The 22,430-nt window shown below is 40.5% G+C and overlaps 1 protein-coding gene across 3 annotated transcripts in view; it reads right to left on the reverse strand.

Moving 5' to 3' along the window:
- Positions 1 to 444: 444 nt before the first annotated feature.
- The window catches only part of LOC126381028 (uncharacterized), a 28,871-nt gene continuing 6,885 nt past the window's right edge, over positions 445 to 22,430 (reverse strand). The window contains exons 2-3 of one of the 3 annotated variants that reach the window (XM_050030586.1): positions 5,491 to 5,646; positions 445 to 4,520 (exon numbers count right to left, since the gene is read on the reverse strand). In XM_050030586.1, the coding sequence (XP_049886543.1) occupies positions 712 to 4,281 (3,570 nt within the window). In that variant the 5' untranslated portion in view covers positions 4,282 to 4,520; positions 5,491 to 5,646 and the 3' untranslated portion in view covers positions 445 to 711. Of the gene's footprint in view, positions 4,521 to 5,490; positions 5,970 to 22,430 lie in introns of those variants that run through there. The other 2 variants (XM_050030587.1, XM_050030585.1) reach the window with 2 other exon arrangements.

Below are 22,430 nucleotides of genomic sequence, written 5' to 3' on the forward strand. Positions count from 1 at the left end.
AATGCAGCCACTTTGTTAGGGCTCGGCCGAACCTGACCCTGACTAATCACTCTCCCCAAATACTCCACCTCCTTGGTGAGGAAGGAGCACTTGCAAAGGTTGACCGAAAACCCAGCGTCAGTGAGCGTCTTAAGGACTCTGCGCAATAGGGATATGCCCTCCTCAACAGTAGAGCTCAGAAGGAGCACGTCATCAATGTACACTAGTACGGATCCTTCGTCAATGTATTCGCGCAATGTTTCATTTATAATTCGCTAGTAGACGATCGGAGCATTCGTTAATCCGAAGGGCATTTTGACAAATTCAAAATGCCCCTCCGGCGTAACGAATCCCGTCTTGTGGATAGACTCCTCATCGATCGGGATCTGGTGGAACCCAGTTGCCATGTCCAGACTGGTGAAGTAAGTCGCCTGTATTGAAGACTAAAGCCCTATCACTTACAAGGGTTATCTACTCTGGTGTTGTAATAAAACTATCAGTGGACTGTAAAAACTGGTAATTATTAACTTGAGATTATAAGAGAAAAAAAGGGCGTTGTCAGCTGTTCCGCCGAGATCGTCGCAGTGTCTTTTTAGCGGCGCGCAGACCCGTTACTGTAATGTTGGACAGGCGCGCAGGCGCGTTGCGCCTCTTATGCCGCTCGTAAGTCCGGGTGGGTTTAAATGTTCAACCATGTACTCCCGGCGTTGAAGATGATGAGTCAGGTTCAAATTACTTGATTGGTAGGGGGCACAGCATGTTGTAAGCCCGCCTGATGATGCCCTTCTTTGTCTTGATGTCGGCAACCCGCGCTATGCCGTCTCTACCAGGCACAACATGAACGACGCGGCCGAGGAGCCACATCAGAGGTGGAAGGTTCTTCTCCTTTACGATAACTAAGGCTCCTTGCTCTAACTGCCCTGTGGAATGACGCCATTTGGTTCTCTGTTGGAGCGAAGAAACATATTCGTTAGAAAAGCGCCTCCAAAAGTGTTGTTTGAGGTATTCCACTCGCTGAAATCTCTGCAGGCTGGTGATCTTCGCATTGCTGATTTGCGGATGAGGCACGCACATGAGAGATCTTCCGACAAGGAGGTGGGCAGGAGTAAGAGGAGTGAGGTCAGAAGGATCGTTAGAGAGAGGTGTAAGAGGTCTTGAGTTCAGGATTGCTTCGACCTGAATAAGGCATGTACTCATTTCCTCGTAAGTTAAATGTGTTAGACCTAAAATACGTCTTAGGTGGTGTTTGACGGACTTTACAGCGGACTCCCACAAGCCACCGAAGTGTGGAGTGTACGCTGGAATAAATGAAAAGTTTATACCTGAGCCAGCCATATCATGAGAAAGATCTTGTTTCAGAATATTTGAAAGTTCGTTAAAACATCCTACGAACGTAGTACCGTTATCGGAATAGATGTTTCTCGGCTTACCCCGACGAGCTGTAAAACGGTTAAGAGCTGCAATGAACGCTTCTTTTGACAAATCTGAAACAAGCTCGAGGTGCATCGCTTTTGTGGCTAGACAGATAAATATGCAAATATAAGATTTAATAAGTTTACAGCCTCTACCTTTACGATCGGCTAGAAGAATTGGCCCGGCGTAATCTGTGCCTGTGTCAATAAAGGGGAACTCTAACTGTACTCTTTGTTTGGGTAAGTTTCCCATGATTGGTTGCACAGTTTGTGCTTTAAACCTTATGCACTTTACGCATGTGCGCACAGTCTTTTTAGCCAGGTTCCTGCCGCCCAGCGCCCAGTAAGTATGTCTAACTGTAGCTAGAAGTAATTGAGGGCCGCCATGGTAGAGCCGTAGGTGAAACATAGTGAAAATAAGTTCGGCTAAATGATGTTTGCTACAAATGAGAATAGGATGCTTAACATTGTAGTCATAAAAAGAGTTTTCAAGCCTACCACCAACTCGAATAATGCCGTTCTCTATGAAGGTTGACAGGGAAATAAGACGGTTCTTTTTTGGTAAGTTTTTACCTAACTTAAGTAACTCGTATTCCATCGAGAAGGACTCTTGCTGAGCAATACGTAAAAGGGAATAGGATGCAGCATTTAATTCTGAAGTTTTAAGACAGCCAAGCTGTTTTGTAAGGGTCCTTCGACAGTTGTTAACGAATCGAAGAACATATGCCATTACGCGATGAAGATGAGCGAAGTTTGATGACTCCAGAATTAACTTACTTATGGGATTAACATCATGACTTTCAGTCACGTGAAGACATTTGACAGTAATGGTATCAGGCAAGTCCGTTGTCTTTACTTTGTTAGGTGTTTCAGGCCACAAGGTAGGATCCGACAATAAAAAAGAAGGCCCCGACCACCACAAGGTAGAGTCGCTAATTAAGTTAGCGCTTAGTCCGCGTGAGACTAAGTCTGCGGGGTTTTCTTTGGTGGGCACGTATCGCCAAGATTGTTCTGGAAAACCTTCCTGTATCTCACACACGCGATGACGTACAAAAGGCTTCAGTGGGACGGGCGAAGACGCCAGCCAACCCAGAACAATCGTGGAATCGCACCAAAATATGCACTCGGGCTTTATGGTTAAAGAATTAAGGACCTTTGTACATAACCGTGCTCCCACCAGCGCCCCGCATAGCTCAAGGCGCGGTATAGTTGTTGGCTTGATTGGCGCAACTTTACTTTTGGAGGTTAGAAGACGGACAGTGACTGAACCATCAGACGCCACGGTGCGCACGTACACGCAAGCTCCGTATGCCTTTTCAGATGCGTCTGTAAAAATATGCAGTTGGATAGATGATGGCGAGTTACACATTACCCATCTGGGAATGTTTGTGTCGTTAAGATGTGGTAGGGTATGAGCAAAGTTATGCCACAGCTTTTTAATATCAACTGAGACTTCGTCGTCCCATGAACATTTGTCTATCCACAACTTTTGCATAAGAATTTTGGCTTCGACTATGCAAGGGGAAACAAGTCCTAAAGGATCGAAAACCTGAGCAATTGTGGATAGTATGTGACGCTTGGTAATGGTTATGTTTGTGTGTAAGGATGAATTGATTGAAAAGGTAAGTGTGTCTGTGTTACATTGCCAATTAAGACCCAGAGTTTTTGAAAGCTCATTAGCACTGAGATCGACTACTTTGGAAGGGCAGTCATTATTAGACACAGATTCTAAGACTTCTGTGTTGCTTGACTGCCACTTCCGTAGGTTGAACTGGGCAGTCATAAGAGTATCTGTAACACTTCGACATAAGGCAATAGTCTCCGGTATCGAATCAGCGCCACTCAAAAAGTCGTCAACATAAAAGTCGCGAGCTATAGCTTGTTGCGTTTTCGTGTCTGGTGCTTCCTTGGACAGCTGAAGTAAGCAGCGAGTACTCAAGAAAGGCGCGGAAGCCGTACCATAAGTGACGGTGTTTAAGATGTACTTTTTGAGTTGGTGTGATGGATCGGCTCTCCACAGTATTTGTTGAAGGGCGCGTTGCGATGAATCGACCTCTATCTGTCGGTACATCTTTTCGATGTCGGCCGACACGACTATCTTATGTTGTCGAAATCGAAGTAGTATAGATAGTAGGTCGTCTTGAACAGTCGGACCTACTAACTGTATCGAGTTGAGGGACTTACCGGAGGTTGTGGCGGCAGAAGCATCGAAAACCACCCTAAGTTTAGTAGTCAGACTCGATTCTCGCACAACCCCATGATGAGGCAAGTAATAAGACTTCGTTGATGTCTTTTGTTCTGTGTTTTCGCTCATGTGGCCTAATGCTTCATATTCCTCCATAAACTCTACATAGCGTTTTTTGAAGGTGGGCTCTCTCTCGAATCTACGCTCTAATGATAAAAACCTGCGTTTAGCCATCTCATATGAGCTACCTAGAGCCTCGGGAGGTTCGCAGAGAGGAATAGTCACGACAAAACGCCCATCACTTTTACGCTTAGTAGTCTCTATGAAGCTTAGTTCACATGCGCGTTCTTCCTTTGTGTAATCGTGCTTGGGTAGTATCGTATCAAGTTCCCAAAAACGTGTCATGTCTGTAGATGCTTGTGTGTCTTGTACGAACATACAAACTGGTTTTGTGTGTGTACGACTTGGCTGATGTATGACGCCTGAGATAAGCCAGCCAAGCTTGGTTTCAAAAAGCACAGGGTTATGATTGCCTAGCTGTATTCGGTTAGTGCCGATTACGCTCCAGAAGACGTCTGCTCCAACTAGTATGTCGATGGACGAAGGGACGTTATAAGACGGATCGGCTAGGCAAATCCCTGACGGTATGGGTATGTCATGTGTGTTTATGTATGTGTTTGGTATAGAAGTGGTAATTTTAGGCATTATGAAACAGTCAATGTCCGTCCTGTAGCCACCATCATAAGACTCTATGATAAGAGAGCAAGAGCGTGTGGTGTCGGAGACTTGATTGTTTATGCCGGTTACCTTAGACGTGACAGAACGAGTTGGTAGGTTAAGCTTACTACACAAGTCCTGCGTTATGAAATTCGTCGTGCTTCCATTGTCCAATAAGACCCTGGCGCTGTGCGGCTTACCCTCGCCGTCATACGCTTTGACCAGAGCTGTGGACAGTAAGACATGACGTGATGAGTGTGGTGTACTGTTACAGGCCGATAAGGCTACAGTTTCAGGCGCAATGCTCGGTTCAGTATGCTTATGCAGTAAGGTATTATGCATGGCTTTACAATACTTGCAGTGACTGAGTCTACACTTAGCGTCGGTATGACCCGGCCGCAGACAATTAAGACATACTTTGTACTCCTTCGCTTTAAGTATGCGCGACTCTACTGGTAGAGCCCTGAATGTTTCGCAGCTGAAAACGTAGTGGCCGTTACTGCACATTGGACAGGTAACTTTAGAGTAGTTAGTTTTAGAATTAGATGTAGTTAGAAGGCTTTTTGCTTTATTAGGATAGGATTCTGCTTTACCTTTTGTTGATTTTGATTCCTCTATGGTTTCCAGAAGATTAGACCTGTTGCTAATGAACTTTGTAAACATGTCCAGGGTAGGAGCATCTTTCAGGGAGTTCCTATACTCTTCCCATTGCCTGCTAGTGACGGGGTCTAATTTAGAGGTCATGATGTGAATAATCAACGTGTCCCATTGCTGAACCGGTTGTTTTAAGGTTTCTAGGGCTCTCAGGTTCTTTTTTGTGTCATCTACGATCTGACGTAGAGCTTGACTAGATTCCTTATGTGCCGGTTCGACATTGAAGAGGGCTTGCACATGATTGCTGACTAATAACTGATTGTTATCAAATCTATCGCAAAGCAGATTCCATGCATTTAGGTAATTATCGGCTCTGAAGTCTAAGCTCTGAATGATTACGGCTGCACTTCCATGAAGAGAAGTACGTAAGTAATGAAATTTTGTTATGTCATCGATGGATTTATCTTCATGAATTAAGGAAAGATAAATATCTTTGAATTCGAGCCAATTCTTGAAGCCCCCGCTAAAGTGAGGTATATTGATGATGGGCAATCTAACAACGCTTTGCCGATTGATTACTGTGCGAGCATCGGACGAGCCTACCTCAGATTGGCCAGCTTGGGCGTCCTTGTCGTGGGAGCGGCGGTGCCGCGTGAGCAGCTCGCGCGCCTCACCAACCGTGCTGTAGTAGCTGGTCTCAAATACCTCTCGCTCCGCATACAGCTCGTCAGTCTTCTCCGATAACAGCTCTAGCTCACTCTGGAATTCATCGTACAATAAGAATGAGTCCTCTAATTTTCCGATTCTAATTTCTAGTTCGGTTAGTTGTGAGTCGCTAAGCTGCTTACAGGTTTTAGAAGTGTTAAAGAACCCAATGAATTGCGTAAGTTTAGCTTTGATGGAACCACGTTTCTTTATTAATGCTTTTATTTTTTCTTCAATGCTTGGATCTTTGTCGTTATTCATGGTTGAAGCTAAAGTAATTTAAGTTATGCAAAGAAATAAGGCCTGTATTTTCAGAAGAGACTTTAGGTATAAGCTTATTTATTCCAGGCAAGGATTGATAAAAAATTGTTAAGGTGATTGCGAAGGGTGTCCGATTATTTGACAAAAAACAAATAATAAATTTTCATTTGAAAAACAACATTTGTCAAAACTATATTTGATAAATGTATCATTTTACAAACTATTGTTTAATAAACTACTCATTAGACAATATATTTACAAAAAAAATAATTATTACGCTAAAACATAAATTTACAAATTGATTATTTTATAAACATGTTAGATGGCAAAACAACGTAAAGCAAAAATAACATTTGACAAAATGCATTGCTTGGTAAATATTTTATTAACCAAAATCTATGTAAATCAACAAAAATCTTTCTCAGTTTACTATAGTTTAACAAAAAACGTATGAAAAAAGATCATTTTAGAAGAAAGTAGTAAGCTATTAAGTACGTGTATATCATTACTTTGGGTTCATGCATGAAAGTCCAATAATAATAAAGAAGTTAAATAATTATAATAATCATTTATTTTCCAATGTTTGGTTAGGTTAGGTTAGAACTGCGACCACAACGCACGAGCCGAGCGAGCGAAGCGAGCGTGCCGCGGCAGCGGCCGGCGAGTGCCAGAACCGAATTCTACTTATTTTACTAAATTCACGTAATATGATTTTTTTTAAAAGATTTAAGTTTCTATGGTATTAGTATTAATACAAAATTATTTCTGGCCTATAAACAATCTGTTCAAGAGTTTAAATAGTTATTTTTAAAAACTAAGTAATAATTTATTTTCTAACTTTTTGTAATAACCAAAATCTATGTTAATCAACAAAAATCTTTCTCTGTTTACTATAGTTAAAAAAATACAATACGCGTCAGTCACACTTATTTTAAAAGACAGTGCAATAAACGAAATAGTGCGGCAATAAGTGGGTACTACAATAAAATTATTCTAAAATACCGACTTTTGTACGGCTTTACATAAAAATAGTTATTTAAAAAAAAAATAATTTATCTTGTAACTTTTTGTATAATCACCAGTTTGGCAAACGAATTATTTAGTCATGTGATTATTTTAAATATAATATTTTAACAGTTGAATTATTTTCTAAGTAAAACATTTGCGGAATCTGTATTATGTCATATGATTGTTTTTAAAGTAATATGTTTGCGAAATGAAAGTTTGTCAAATGATTAGTTTTCCAAACGTTGTTTGTAAAATGATTATTTGTTATACGTTTTTTGTAAAACATTAGTGAACCGATTGCGAAGACAATTACGCCTGACAAAATAAGAAGAGCAACCAAAAAAAAGAGCCTGTCAAATTTAAGGAGCAAATATACTTTAATCGTAATTGCTATTATTTTGGAACAGGCGTTAGTTACATCGCACCCCCCGTGGAAAAACGCAGTAAGTGGACTAGCGACATTTTTTTTTTTATTGCACCATTCAATTCAGCGTACACGAATACACCTTCTCACAAATTTTCATTAAGATATCAGTAAAAATGAAGAAATTATTACAAAAACAATGAAATTGTGCAACATTGATAAAAATATTTTTCCCCCATAATAAGAAAGTAAGTATAAATACGTGATTTTTTTTTGTAATTTTCCCATATAGTAAAGTCATAATAACACTTACGTCGATTTTACACGAAAGTTTTTTAGGATGGTCGAGTCGTAAGTAAACGTACTAACATGTTTCACGACATTATACGACACGACAGTGGTTGTACGTCTAGTTACTTCGTTATTCCACGAATCTTTTAGCGTTACTATTTGGTGTAACTCCAGCTACTTGCCTATTCTGCGAATCTTTTAGCGTAACGGTTTGGTGTAAATATAATCACGTTTTTTTTTCCAAGCAAGATTTGATATTACTATTACGTTATTTCATTTAACTTCATTTTTCGATGACATATTTTATACTACACTCTTCATAAATATGAATACAACTCTTTTAAAGGCAATAATTTGAATCATTTGTCGTGTTATTCTAATTACTGTACTTACGCCGCGCCGGCGGCGGCGGGCTGCACACTCAAAGAGAGGTATTAGAAAGATATTAGAGAGGTATTACATCTATCCACCAATTTTTCGTCAATCTCGACTTTATATTCAACCAAAAATCGACCCTATTATTACTGTACTGTGATCGTTATTTGTAGGGTCGTATGCTGATTGTGCTTTTACCACGGTAAAACCAAGATCACCCATAGACAAAATTATAGCCGACGAAGTTTATAAAAAACGACCTTATTATTATCGCACTGTGATCGTTATTTGTAGAGTGAAAGCTGATTGTCTATTTGTGATCGTAGTTTTACCACGGTATTCCGTCAGTCAGCATACGACCCTACAAATAACGATCGCATTGCAGTAATAATAAGGTCGATTTTTGTTAGAATAAAAAGTCATGATTGACGAATGTTGGATAGATGTAATAATTATCTCTCTATTTAATTTGTTCATGGTGGCTACTCGAAGCGTGCATATCTTTGTGTGGAAGTAAAAAACCCAAGGATTATACGTATGCTCAACTTGGACAAAATCGAAGATGGTGAGTTATTTACTTATAAATAGACTAGCTAGATTTTAGGTACCTATTACCTTACCTACTTAGTATATTACTATTTATTAGACTATTAATATTATAAATATTTTGTTTTGTAAGGTTTACACAGAAGCAGATACCTACCTACTTGACGTAAGTTGGTTTGGTTAATGCGTGATGATGATTGCACTGCTCTGTACTAATTATTAAAGTATACTAAGCATGCCTAGGTGCCTATTCGGTGCTTTTAATCTATAAACTAACTACCTATTTAAATTAGGGTGTGCCGTTTTTATACATTCGCTATCACCTGGCATAGCACCTGGTATATAAATAAAATAAAGATATTTTAACAAAAAACTGTTACGTGATCAACTGTAGTATTTCGGCTTGGTTGTGAATTATCTACCTAGGTATATAAGTTAACTTTTGCAAAAACACCCTTGATTTTGTTATTTGTTCGCTTGAGTTTGATATGCATTTTATTATTAACGCATTGGTACTAACCTTCTATTTAATACCTAAATAACGATAAAATATCTAGGTTTGTGTCTAATTATTAGGGTGATTTGGTAATGGGTCATTTTTATTGCTTAACGTCTATTATGTACCTACCTACAAACAATGTATTTAAACCATTATGTTACAATTAACAGATTCCATTAATACTGCAACCCAATCCAGTACAACCCAGTGGAAGAATGACCAGAAATGCAAAAATATTTCAAGAAACTATGGGATATCTTCTCGTCGTAGTCAACATGAGACACATTCTCTTGAAGGTTCGTATGTACCTATCCGTATCCTACTAAAGTCGAGTAAACTTCTTCTCTCGTGTGGGTTGAGACAATAATTGACTGACCTCATCAACCCTAGTATCAGGGTTACTACTGAGCCGCCATAGGTCCTTGATATGCCTCATGTAACGATGACATACCTGCATACTTAATTAAGCCGCAACCAACTGCCTAACGTGCTCTCCGACGCACAGATCATCTTACTTTTGGGCCATCCGGTAACCAGACTGCAATGTCCTAGTGATCTCGCCGCTCGGCTACGATATGGGTGTCACTTTGACTACTTATGTATGTCGGTAATTAGGAAATAGTACTAATATTAAATATTAAAATGAATATTAGTACCATTTCTGATTTACGACTTGGCCGGGAAGCTAAGCAGCTGAAAACGTTTTTAGTTGGTTGTGCGCTGGCAAGTGTAGGTGGTGTCGGAGGTCCACAAATAAATAAGCAGGGCACTCACTATTTACGTATTTATTACCAATCCACATATATATAGTTCCAGGTACACGGAAGCACACACAATATAAAGTTCAGAAGGAGTACACAGTTATATACATAGTTAATAAAATATATTAAGCAGTTTAGACACAAGAAAGATAGATAGCGTAGCACAAGTCACAAGAAGAAAGTACGGAAGAAAGTACATATGATAAGCAGTCTTTTAATTTAGCAAGGTACGTAATTTACGCGTGCGCGTCGAGAACGATAGCGGAGCGAAAGCAAAGCGACAAACGTCTCACGCCGAAGGTAAGTCTCGACTGCCGCGCAAGGACCTGCAGTATACCGGCGCGTGCGTCCGTCGACGCTACGTCACACGAGAACAAAGGAGCAGGTTCTCAGTGCGTGGTTCCAGTACACAACGTCAATTAATCAGGTGGTACGGCACGACAAAATAAGTATTTATAATATTAATTATTTAGTGTTTTAAATGCGAGTGTATCTTTATAATATATATATATATATAATAAAGGTAAGTATATGCTATATATTTATGTCGATATGTATTATATAATTTTATCTTATATAAATATATATGTATATTTTAAGTAATAAATTAATGAGTATATAGAATGTAAATATATAATTAAGATATATAAAGAGTGCCCTACATCACTCCCCCCCAGAGACCGTGGCTACGGGCGATAATAGTCGGGGAAGTGGACAACGCGCCCTGATCGTGTCCGAGTATTTTCCCGAGCTCGCGGTTCTGGTGGTTTGGAGAGTTGCAGAGGTGCGCGGCCAGAAACCGTTTTTGGGTTGGTGTTTGGTGCAGCAATAGCAGTGGGTCTGTTAACACTATCAGGGTTGACAGTAGTATTCGGGTCTACGAGTATATAGGCGGGCTTAAGGCGATCAATCGAGACCGTGACGCTTTTGCCTTTTACCAGTATTTTGAATACTTTGTCACCTTTTTCGACCACTTCGTAAGGTCCAGTATAAGGGGGCTGCAAACTACCGCGTACAGTGTCATCCCTTAAAAATACGTGTTTCGACGATGATAAATCTTTGTAAATGAAAATTTTGTCCTTATTGTGCCGAGAAGCTGGAATTGGTCGAAGTTTTACTGCAAAATGGCGCAGTCGCGTGGTAAAATCAGATATGTCGGTCGCATTAGGGGAAGTAGACAAAAAGAACTCTCCTGGCAGACGTAATGGTTCTCCATATACTAGTTCCGCAGAAGAAGCTTGCAAGTCTTCCTTAAATGCTGCTCTGATACCAAGCAAAACCAGCGGCAACTTATCCACCCAATTACTGTCCGCGTGGCACATAATGGCCGCTTTTAGTTGACGGTGGAATCGTTCTACTAAGCCGTTGCATGCTGGATGATATGCGGTGGTTCGGCGATGTTTAAATCCGATCATTTTTCCTAAATACTGGAAAAGTGCGGATTCAAATTGCCGTCCTCGGTCAGTGACGATATCCGTTGGACATCCAAACCTGGATATCCACGATATCAGCGCTTTACCGACCGTCTCAGCTGTTATGTCCAGCATGGGAATAACTTCTGGCCAACGAGTAAAACGATCCACTGCCGTCAGACAGTAGCGAAAGTTTTGGGAGGGTGGCAAGGGACCAACTATATCCACATGGATGTAATTAAACCTAGCGCGTGGTAAATTGTAAGTGCCCAACGGAGCTGACACGTGACGATTTACCTTTGCGCGTTGACAGGCTAGGCATTTTCTCGACCACTCCCGACAGTCTTTGCGCATGCCTGGCCAGACAAAACGCTCGGCTACGAGTCTAGTAGTCGCGGTAGCGCCAGGGTGGCTCAGACTATGAAGGCTGTCAAATAGCTGCTTTCGCAGTGGTTTGGTCACAAATGGTCGTGGAGTAGCTGTACTCACGTCGCAATATATCTCCACATTGCTGTTGGGTACTTTGAGCTTTGTCAAGCGGAGTGAATATTCGGCGCCAGTATAATGCTGTAGCTCTTGGTCTACAGCTTGTGATGCAGCCAATTGGGTCAGGTCTATAGGCATATGCAGTTCTTCGACTCGTGACAGTGTGTCGGCAACGACATTGTTTTTGCCCGATATATGTCGAATGTCAGTCGTGAACTGCGATATGTAATCGAGATGACGGTGTTGACGTGGCGAACAATTGGCTTTCCGTTCGTGAAAAGCGAAAGTGATAGGTTTGTGATCGGTGTAAATTATAAAATGGCGAGCCTCAAGCATATGGCGAAAGTATTTGATGCTTTCATATATGGCCAATAGCTCGCGATCATAAGGCGAATACTTGATTTGAGCAGGACTTAATTTCCTCGAGAAAAATGCAAGAGGTTGCCATTCCCCATCTTTTAGCTGTTGCAAAACTGCACCCAGTGCCACATCTGACGCATCTGTCACCAGAGCTAATTGGGCATTACAGTCTGGGTGTGCGAGTAATGCGGCGTCAGCCAGACTTTGCTTGCATTGTTCGAAAGCAAGAAGTGAATCGCCTTTGAGCTGTACTGGCTGTAATGGCTTCGTGTGTCCGGTTAGTATGGCGTTTAAAGGGGCTTGAATTTTAGCAGCGTTGGGTAAAAATCGCCTGTAAAAATTCGCCATACCTAAAAAGCGCCTCAATTGCCTAACATTTTTAGGGATTGGGAACTCTTTTATGGCTTGGACTTTGGATTGTAGAGGTTTAGTACCGGATTCGGAAATTTGGTAACCCAAAAATTTTACTTGGTTTACTCCAAAGACGCATTTGGAGGTGTTGATGAGGATGCCGTACTCTTTCATGCGGCTAAAAATCGTTTGTAAGTGGATCTCGTGTTGCTCCTCGTTAATTGAGAACACCAGAAAATCATCGAGATAGCAGAAAACAAAATCGAGTCCTCTCGTCATCTCATCAACAAACCTCTGAAAGGTTTGAGCGGCATTTCTCAGTCCAAATGTCATAAAAGGGAACTCATAAAGTCCAAAAGGCGTTGTAATTGCCGTCTTATGTATATCTTCCTCGTAGACTGGGATCTGATTATAGGCTTTCACCAGATCAATGGTGCTGAAAACTTTGCAACCAGAGATGTTATGGGCGAAATCGTGAATATGCCTAATGGGATACCTATCTGGGATAGTGCGCGCATTTAACATACGATAATCGCCGCATGGTCTCCAATTATTGTCGGGTTTTGGCGCCAAGTGCAATGGGGAAGCCCAGGGACTATCAGAGGGTCTTGCTGTGCCGTCATTCAGCATAAGTTGGAATTCCTTCTTTGCTATGTTAAGCTTGTCTGGGGCGAGTCTACGGGGAGTGCTATATACGGGTGGTCCGGGGGTGGTCCTAATATGGTGTACTGTATTGTGTTTCGGAGTTCGCGGTGTGCCTGAAGGGCGAGTTATCTCCGGGAACCTACTCAATACTTCATGATACCGTGTGTCACCTGTTATAACCTTAACCGAGCATACATTTGTTTTAGCTAAAGTAGCATCAGAACATAGTGTTGTAGTATTATCAATTAAACGTTGATTACTGCAATCTACAACAAGATTATAAAAACTTAAAAAATCTACACCAATGATCGCTTTTGTTACATTAGCTACAGTGAAACGCCATGGAAAACTACGTCTTAAACCTAAATTTAGATTTAATTCTATGTTTCCGTAAGTGTCTATGGCGGTTCCGTTAGCTGCACATAGCTGAAAGTTGGTCTTCGGTCGTCGCTCGCGTAGTGCCGAATAAGGGTAGACGCACAGGTCGCTACCGGTATCCACCAGGAACTGCATAGCTGAACTGCGGTCTGTCACGAATAGGCGACCTTTGGAGCCAGGGCAATCGTCAGCCGCCATTAGCGACTGCCCATCGAGTTTTCCGCCTTGTAATCGCACGGTTTCAAGCACTTGCTAGCTTTGGAGCCAAACTTCGCGTGGTACCAACATACTGGATACTTCCTGTACGATGAGTTTGAACGAGACCTCTGGCGTGAGGATGTACGACGCTGCTGGGGCCTGGAACGGTCATAAGAACGTCTCGTAGCCCTTGTATGATCCTCCAGCTTCAACGCCAGATGCTCCACCATTTTCCTCAGCTCTGCAATTTCGTTGTTTGCGCCACCGCCATATGGTGCAATAGCGGGGGCAGCCGATGAAGTGGACGCGACGTTTGGTTGTGTGATCTCTTGTATGCGATCTGCTAGGTCCGCGAGTTGTTGCACCGAATGAGTAGGCTGAGATGCTAGCACAGTCTGAATGTTATTGGGTAGGCGATTACTCCAAATAGTCCTTATAAAATCTTCCGGGACAGAGGGTCCTGCCAAATCCAACAAGTGTCGAAGAAATTGTGAGGGTTTCCGATCACCTAATTCCTCATGTATCAGCAACTGCTTTACTTTTTTCTCATGCGATGCGGAGAGGCGTCGGATCAGTTCGGTTTTCACTTTCTCATAACGGTTCTTGGCTGGAGGTTGGATTATAATATCTTTCACGGCCTTTGCGTGATTCAAATCTAAGTTACTCAGTACACAATTAAACTTGACGGAGTCTTGTGTGATATCCAAGTTTTCAAACTGTCCTTCCAAGAGTGCAAACCATATCTCTGGTTCATCGGGTGAAAATGCCGGAACTTTCACGTTGGTCTTCGAAATTTCGGATGGGGCATTGGAATCACGCTTCCTTTTCTTGCGACATTGTTCAGTGTCCATGTTTACATTCCCATAGTCACTGTCGTGCTCACTCATTGCCTTCACGTTAGTCTTCGTCGTGTCGGATGATGTTTTGGAAACACGCTCCATTTTTCTGCGACGTTGTCGGGTATTCGTGTTCACATTCCTATCTTTCTGCGAAGATGCCGATTTAAGTGAATCTTCACTGTCGGGATCGCTCATTATATACTAGAATATAATGTATATTATGTAATCGTGCACTGTCGGGTCACCAGTTTAGTTGGTTGTGCGCTGGCAAGTGTAGGTGGTGTCGGAGGTCCACAAATAAATAAGCAGGGCACTCACTATTTACGTATTTATTACCAATCCACATATATATAGTTCCAGGTACACGGAAGCACACACAATATAAAGTTCAGAAGGAGTACACAGTTATATACATAGTTAATAAAATATATTAAGCAGTTTAGACACAAGAAAGATAGATAGCGTAGCACAAGTCACAAGAAGAAAGTACGGAAGAAAGTACATATGATAAGCAGTCTTTTAATTTAGCAAGGTACGTAATTTACGCGTGCGCGTCGAGAACGATAGCGGAGCGAAAGCAAAGCGACAAACGTCTCACGCCGAAGGTAAGTCTCGACTGCCGCGCAAGGACCTGCAGTATACCGGCGCGTGCGTCCGTCGACGCTACGTCACACGAGAACAAAGGAGCAGGTTCTCAGTGCGTGGTTCCAGTACACAACGTCAATTAATCAGGTGGTACGGCACGACAAAATAAGTATTTATAATATTAATTATTTAGTGTTTTTAATGCGCGTGTATCTTTATAATATATATATATATATTAAAGGTAAGTATATGCTATATATTTATGTCGATATGTATTATATAATTTTATCTTATATAAATATATATGTTACCGCTTTGGTTATCAAATGAGACCTTACAACTTATATTTCAAAGAGAAAAACATAGAAACAATGTTACAATGGAAGAGTTTAGACGCATAGATAGAGATGTGAAACGTAGTATCAGAAAAGATATTAGAAATTTCAACAAAATAAATATCGAAATTGCACTCGAACAAAATAGATCTCTTAGAGTTGCAAAACAAGGCATATCAAGGAGCAAATCCTGGATTTCATGCCTCAAGGATAGCACGGGTGCGAAACAGGGCAGCAGAGATAGAGTTTTAAAGATTAGCACTGATTTCTACAAAAACTTATATTCAGAACCCCATACATCCACAAATATTATAGAATACAAGTATGATGATACCATCCCTCTCATAACAGACCTAGAAGTACATCGAACATTACGCGCGATGAAGTACAATAAGAGTCCAGGTGAGGATGGTATCACTATCGAAGTCTTAAAAATTGGTACACCCACACTTTTACCACACATTACAAACTTTTTTAATTGCATCTTAAAGACAGGAAAGCTACCTAAGCAGTTTTGCCACTCAAATATCATTTTACTACATAAAAAGGGAGATAAATCTGATATTAACAATTATAGACCCATAAGCCTTGTTTCTCACTTGTACAAAACGTTTATAAAAATCATAGAACGCCGTGTTTCTGGCAGACTGGATCTTAACCAACCACCAGAACAGGCAGGTTTTCGACCGGGACTCTCTACCACTGATCACCTGCATACATTGAACCAGATATTGGAAAAGCATACAGAGTTCAATTTGCCTCTATATCTAGCTTTCGTCGATTACTCCAAGGCGTTTGATAGTTTGAAGCACGACGCCTTGTTTGACGCACTCCAGAACCAACAGATACAACAAACTTATATAGATCTTCTAAAAATAATCTATGCCAATAGCACAGCAGCTATACAATTAGAAACGACGGGACCATCTTTTAAAATTGAAAAGGGCGTCAAGCAGGGTGATCCTCTGTCGCCAAAGCTATTTACTAGCACGCTAGAGGAAGTTTTTCGGAGCCTAGCGACAGAATGGGAGAGGCGGGGTATCGACCTTGGTGGCAAGAGACTGAATAATCTCCGCTTTGCCGATGATATCGTCCTTCTTTCTTCCTCGGCTTCAGAGTTAGAAAAAATGCTGCAGGATTTAAGTTCGGCGAGCCTGAGGGTTGGACTGATGATGAATATGTCAAAGACTAAGCTCATGACTAATAGCATACAAAAACGGGTAGTTTTAAATGATGGGGGAATGGAATATGTCCATGAGTACATTTACCTGGGGCAAATAGTCTCCTTCCAGTCACGTCAAGACAAAGAAGTTGCACGACGGACCGAAAATGCGTGGAGGAGCTATTGGTCAATGAAGGAACATATGAAAGGCGATTTACCTCTATCTCTAAAACGCAAACTCGTGGACATGTGCATTCTCCCAATATTAACCTATGGAGCTCAGACTTGGTCTTTGACAAAGGCTCAAAGGTCCAAACTTCAGGTCTGCCAGCGAGCAATGGAACGCAGCATGTTGGGTGTGAAACGGACTGATCGTGTCAGAAACACCGTGCTGCGTTCTAAGACTCAAATTGCGGATGTGGTCCACGCAGGCGCCAAGTTGAAGTGGGATTGGGCAGGTCACGTCTGTCGGATGCCTAACGACCTGTGGGCTAAGATCACCACAGAATGGTCTCCGAATAGAGACAGGCGCAGGCGCGGCAGACCGAGGCGGAGATGGCGCGACGACTTGGATGCTTTCCTGGAAGGCTGGCCGGAGGAAGCACTGGAGAGAGAGTCCTGGAAGAAATGGAGGGAGGCCTTTGCCCAGCAGTGGGACACTTTAGGCTAGATAAGATAAGATAAATATATATGTATATTTTTACCCACGACGGAACGGAGCAGGTATATGCGTTTAGGGTGAGAGATGTTTGTGTGTGCGTTTGTGCAAAGAAATGTTATTAATTATCTTCTAAACTAATAATCCGATTTTGATGCGGTTTTCAATAACGGGTTTGTGTTTGATGAGTTCATGTTATTAGACACGTGTCATGTCTGTAACTCACTAGGGGGCGCCACAATATTAGTGTTTAGAATAAATATTATCCGAAACGCCTCTTCAATTTATAATAGCAATTTATTTGCAATAGTTTTTATTAGTTAATTGTTTTTGACAGGCGTTTTTTTTTTCGGTTCCATTGATTACACGTAATTACGTCGAACACGGTGCTGTTTCATTGCTACCTAAATCCCTTAAAAATCAGTAAAAAGGCATTGATATGCCTTTTTGCCTGATGGCATATTCATGGTCCTTCGAGCCAGATTTCAGAGAAGATCCCAGATCACAATCAATAAATTGTAGATAAATTAATACGAAGTGATTGGCGAAGATTAAAGAGAAGATTAAAGAAAAATCAAGATCGACTATAAGTGGCACGTGGATTGTGTGGTCAAGTGAATCAAATTCATCCAATTAATCCTCATTTAATTCATTTTTTATTTTATTTTTTTTTATTTAAGGAAAACATACAGCTTAAAATAACACATGTATCAGTATAACACATTTAAGGTAGTACAGAAGCCAATTAAGTTTTCACCAAGAATTAATGCATGCACTTGGGTATACAAAAAGAAGTAAAAATAAAACACATATAGGATGATTAAAAGAGAACACGAATTTAGACATAATACACTTCTCATCAAAAAAATCGAAACACCTTGCAAGTTTACGTTTTGTCAGGATTATCAGAAAAATGTGTACATTTAGGAATAAATGTTAAATGTCGTTTAATAGTGAGTAGTATGAGCTTATCAAATCTTAATGTTAATGTTCTAAATTTAAATGAATTTTTCATAGGTTTCGTATTTTGTTAAATGAGTCATTTTTATTCCGTATGGAGTATAAAGGAAATGGATAAAACAACACACGTAAATGAAAAAAAAAGCTAAAAAACGTTTATTTAATAACTTGTATTCCCTCCCCGAGCTCTAATTACTGCTTCCATACGGTTCTTCATCGATCGGATGAGAGTCACGATCACATGCTGTGGTATATTGTCCCATTCCTCTTGGATTGCATCTTGCAGCTGGCTAAGTGTTTCTGGGGCAGGATCTCTTGCTCGAATTCGTCTCTTTAATTCATCCCACAGATGTTCAATGGGATTCATGTCCGGGCTTCTTGCTGGCCATTCCATAATAGAGATATCGACTTCGTTAAGATAATCTCGTACGAAGCCCGCGGTGTGAGCCCTAGCATTGTCGTGCATGAATATGAAGCCGTTGCCAATAAAATGTGCATAGGGCATCACATGAGGCTCGAGACACTCTTCGACGTACCGATGACAGTTTAGTGCAGGCAGACGTGGCCCAGACACGAAAGCAAGCTCTGTTTTACCGTCGGCGCTGATTCCTCCCCAAACCGTCCACGAACCGCCACCATAGCTGACCTTTTCTTCAATGCAGCATTGTGCATAGCGTTCTCCGTCTCTTCTGTAGACCTTGTTCCTTCCGTCGTTACCATACAGCATAATTTTACACTCATCAGAAAAGAGAACTTTGCTCCACTGTAGGTATGACCAATTTAGGTGCTCACGTGCAAAGTTAAGGCGCGCTCTTCGATGGTCTGCAGTTAATTTCGGCCCATTTGCTGGCTTATGCGGTACCAGTCCACGATCCTTCAACCTTCTTCTAATTGTAGAGTCACTTACAGCCACCCTTCGTACAACACGAAGCCGCTGCTGCAGTTGAAAAGCGTTAAGGCGTCGATTTCTTAAAGAAGTTGTTACAATAAATCGATCATCTCGCTCAGAAGTGACCCGATTCCTGCCAGATCCTGAACGGCGCGTGAACAAACCAGTCTCCCGATAACGTTTATAGACTCTATGAACAGATGACAGGCTTAGATGCAGTCTTGCAGCCACAACACGCTGACTAAGGCCAGAATCCAGCAATGCCGCAACTTGGGCGGCTTCTGTGGGCGAAGTATCCATACGTTTTAGAAAAAAAACCTTTTTTCAGACGTCCCAAAGTCACAGTATTGAAATAAAAAACAAAAAGTTTAAGGATAGGCGCCAATTTTTAGTTTTTAAACGCTAAATGTACTCCAACCCTAAACACACATTTGTCTCAAAACAGTGATTCATTTCGTTTATAAGATAAACAAATGAAATTCTAATTTTGAATTTAGAATTTTCGCTTATTACTGTAATGGCCAAACTGCCAGCTATACATTTATGTATTTTTTTTCATCGTATGAATTCTTTTTTGTGTTAAATTCGGAAAGAAACAATGAAAACGGAAGTGTTTCGATTTTTTTGATGAGAAGTGTAGTAATAATATTAGTGAGTACAGTATATCATTGAGTACTTACTCTTCAGTAGTCAGTTTAACTTACTAATAACAAACAAAATAAAGAAAGAAACAAAACACACATACTTATTTTAATTCAATTTAAATAGAATTTTTTATTCTATTTTTTTTTTTTTTTCACCGTTTTATGTTTGATGGCGGAAGCAAATTTAAGAAATTTAAGGTGGAAAATATCAATTTCATTAAACTTGGTATTATATAAATGACAAGCACGTCTAACAAAACGATTTTTAGCATAATTCGTGCGGAAACGTGGCAATGCGAATGTTGGCCTAATCGATAGACGAAGATTAGCTCGGGGACAGCTTAACGAGAAATTCTTTAAGAGGTAAGGAGATTCAATTAGATTGTGTAGGATTTTATATAAAAATATGACATCTCTCTGGTCACGGCGCTCTTCCAGGGACTGCAAATTCAGTGTTGCATGTTTAAATTTATCTATACTTATAATAAATCTGTAGAGAGGTCAATTCTGTACATTAAATATTTTTTCAAAATAACTATCAGGGGGTGATAAGTGGTCGATACTGATGCCAAAAATGCAATCAGTAAAATTTTTGTCTGTCTGTCTGTCTGTCTGTCTGTCTGTCTGTCTGTCTGTCTGTATGTTCCTTATAGAAACAAAAACTACTGGACGGATTTTAATGAAACTTGGTACAATTATTCTTCACACTCCTGGACAGGTTATAGTATACTTTTCATCACGCTACAATCAATAGGAGCAGAGTAGTGAAGGGAAATCCTTTTGTATGAAAAATCTAAACCACTCAAGTTAGACGTTTGAAATTTGGCATGCAGGTACCTTAGATACCGTAGAGGTGCACTAAGAAAGGAATTCCCGAAATTCCTACGGGAACGGGAATTAGCGGGAAAATCCTTTTGTATGAAAAATCGAAACCATTCAAGTTAGACGTTTGAAATTTGGCATGCAGGTACCTTAGATACCGTAGAGGTGCACTAAGAAAGGAATTCCCAAAATTCTCACGGGAACGGGAATTAACGGGAAAATCCTTTTGTTTGAAAAATCTAATCCATTCAAGTTAGATGTTTGAAATTTGGCTCGCAGGTACCTTAGATACCGTAGAGGTGCACTAAGAAAGAAATTCCCGAAATTCCCACGGGAACGGGAATTAGCGGGAAAATCCTTTTGTATGAAAAATCTAAACCACTCGAGTTAGACGTTTGAAATTTGGCATGCAGGTACTTTAGTAAACTTAAAGCTTAGTTGCAACAGGATATTACAAAATTCCCACGGGAACGGTAGTTAGCGGGAAAAAACATTTGTATGAAAAAATCAAATCTAAATAAAAGGAGAAACTGACTGACTCAGTGACTGACATATCAACGCATAGCCTGAACGGCTAAACGTAGGCATTTGAAATTTGGAAGGGACATAGCTTAGGTACCGTAGAGGTGCACTAAGAAAGGAATTCCCGGAATTCCCACGGGAACGGAAATTAGCGGGAAAATCCTTTTGTATGAAAAATCTAAACCGCTTAAGTTAGACGCTTGAAATTTGGCATGCAGGTACCTTAGTTAACTTAAAGCTTAGTTGCAACAGGATATTGCAAAATTCCCACGGAAACGGGAGTTAGCGGGAAAAAAACATTTGTATGAAAAAATCGAAACCGCGTAGGATAGATGTTTTCAATTCAATTCAATTAAATTATTTATTGCATTCCATGTAGTACAATGGGGTGTTACATAGGCATAGGAACTAAAACATGGACCCTGTAGGGCACAGCAACGTTGAAGGGAAGAGAGGAAGTGTGTATTAAAATTAAAACTCAATGAACAATCAATAAAAAAAAAAAAATCAATTCAATCAATTGATTCAATCTAGCATGCATGCATACCTTAGTAAATATAAAGTTTATTTTTTGCTGTATTTTGACCCAAGTTATTGGGAAAAAAATTGTATGAAAAAATCTAAACTGCATAAGTATGCACTCCCACACACACAAAGATCTCTCTCTTATATAACACGCCACGCGGACGAAGTCGCGGGCAAAAGCTAGTATCTAATACGTTTAAGAAATTTCTCCTGAATTCGCTCAATAGCAGTAGTGTATACAGCGTACTGTGGCGTCCACACCGTGGAAGCATACTCAAGATGTGACCTCACCAGGGAATTATAAAGAACAAGCAACGTGCCTACATTCTTAAAGTCTGCACTTTGTCTGAAAACAAAACCCAACATCTTATATGCTTTAGATATCATTCTATCAATATGAGACTTGAACAGCAATTGGTCATCTAAATAGACACCCAGATCACGAACCTCGGACACTCTGGTAAGTTGTTTGTTATAGAGTGAATAATTATAAATTGTTTGTTTTATTTTTCTGCTAAAAGAAATTGTACAGCATTTATCTAAATTTAGAAATAATTTATTAGCCAAACAATATTCACCAAATCGGTTTAAGTCGTTCTGTAAGTTAACACAGTCGATGTCGGATTTAACAACAGTAAAACATTTTATATCGTCCGCAAACAGCAGCACCTTGGAAAATTTGAAACATTGAAGGATGTCGTTAATAAAAATGTTAAATAGCAGAGGTCCGAGATGCGAACCCTGGGGTACACCTGACGACACTGGTACAAATGTTCATAAAGTTGAACCCATCACTCAATAATCAGGTAGTATTAAGTAAACAGCCTCCGTGGTCTAGTGGTTAGAGCGTTAGGCTCACGATCTGGTGTTCCGGGTTCGATTCCCGATGGGGACATTGTCGAAATCACTTTGTGAGACTGTCCTCTTTGTTTGGTAAGGACTTTTCAGGCTTGAATCACCTG

Source organism: Pectinophora gossypiella, unplaced genomic scaffold (assembly GCF_024362695.1).
Source record: "Pectinophora gossypiella unplaced genomic scaffold, ilPecGoss1.1 Pgos_34, whole genome shotgun sequence".
Classification (NCBI taxonomy): Eukaryota; Metazoa; Arthropoda; class Insecta; order Lepidoptera; family Gelechiidae; genus Pectinophora; species Pectinophora gossypiella.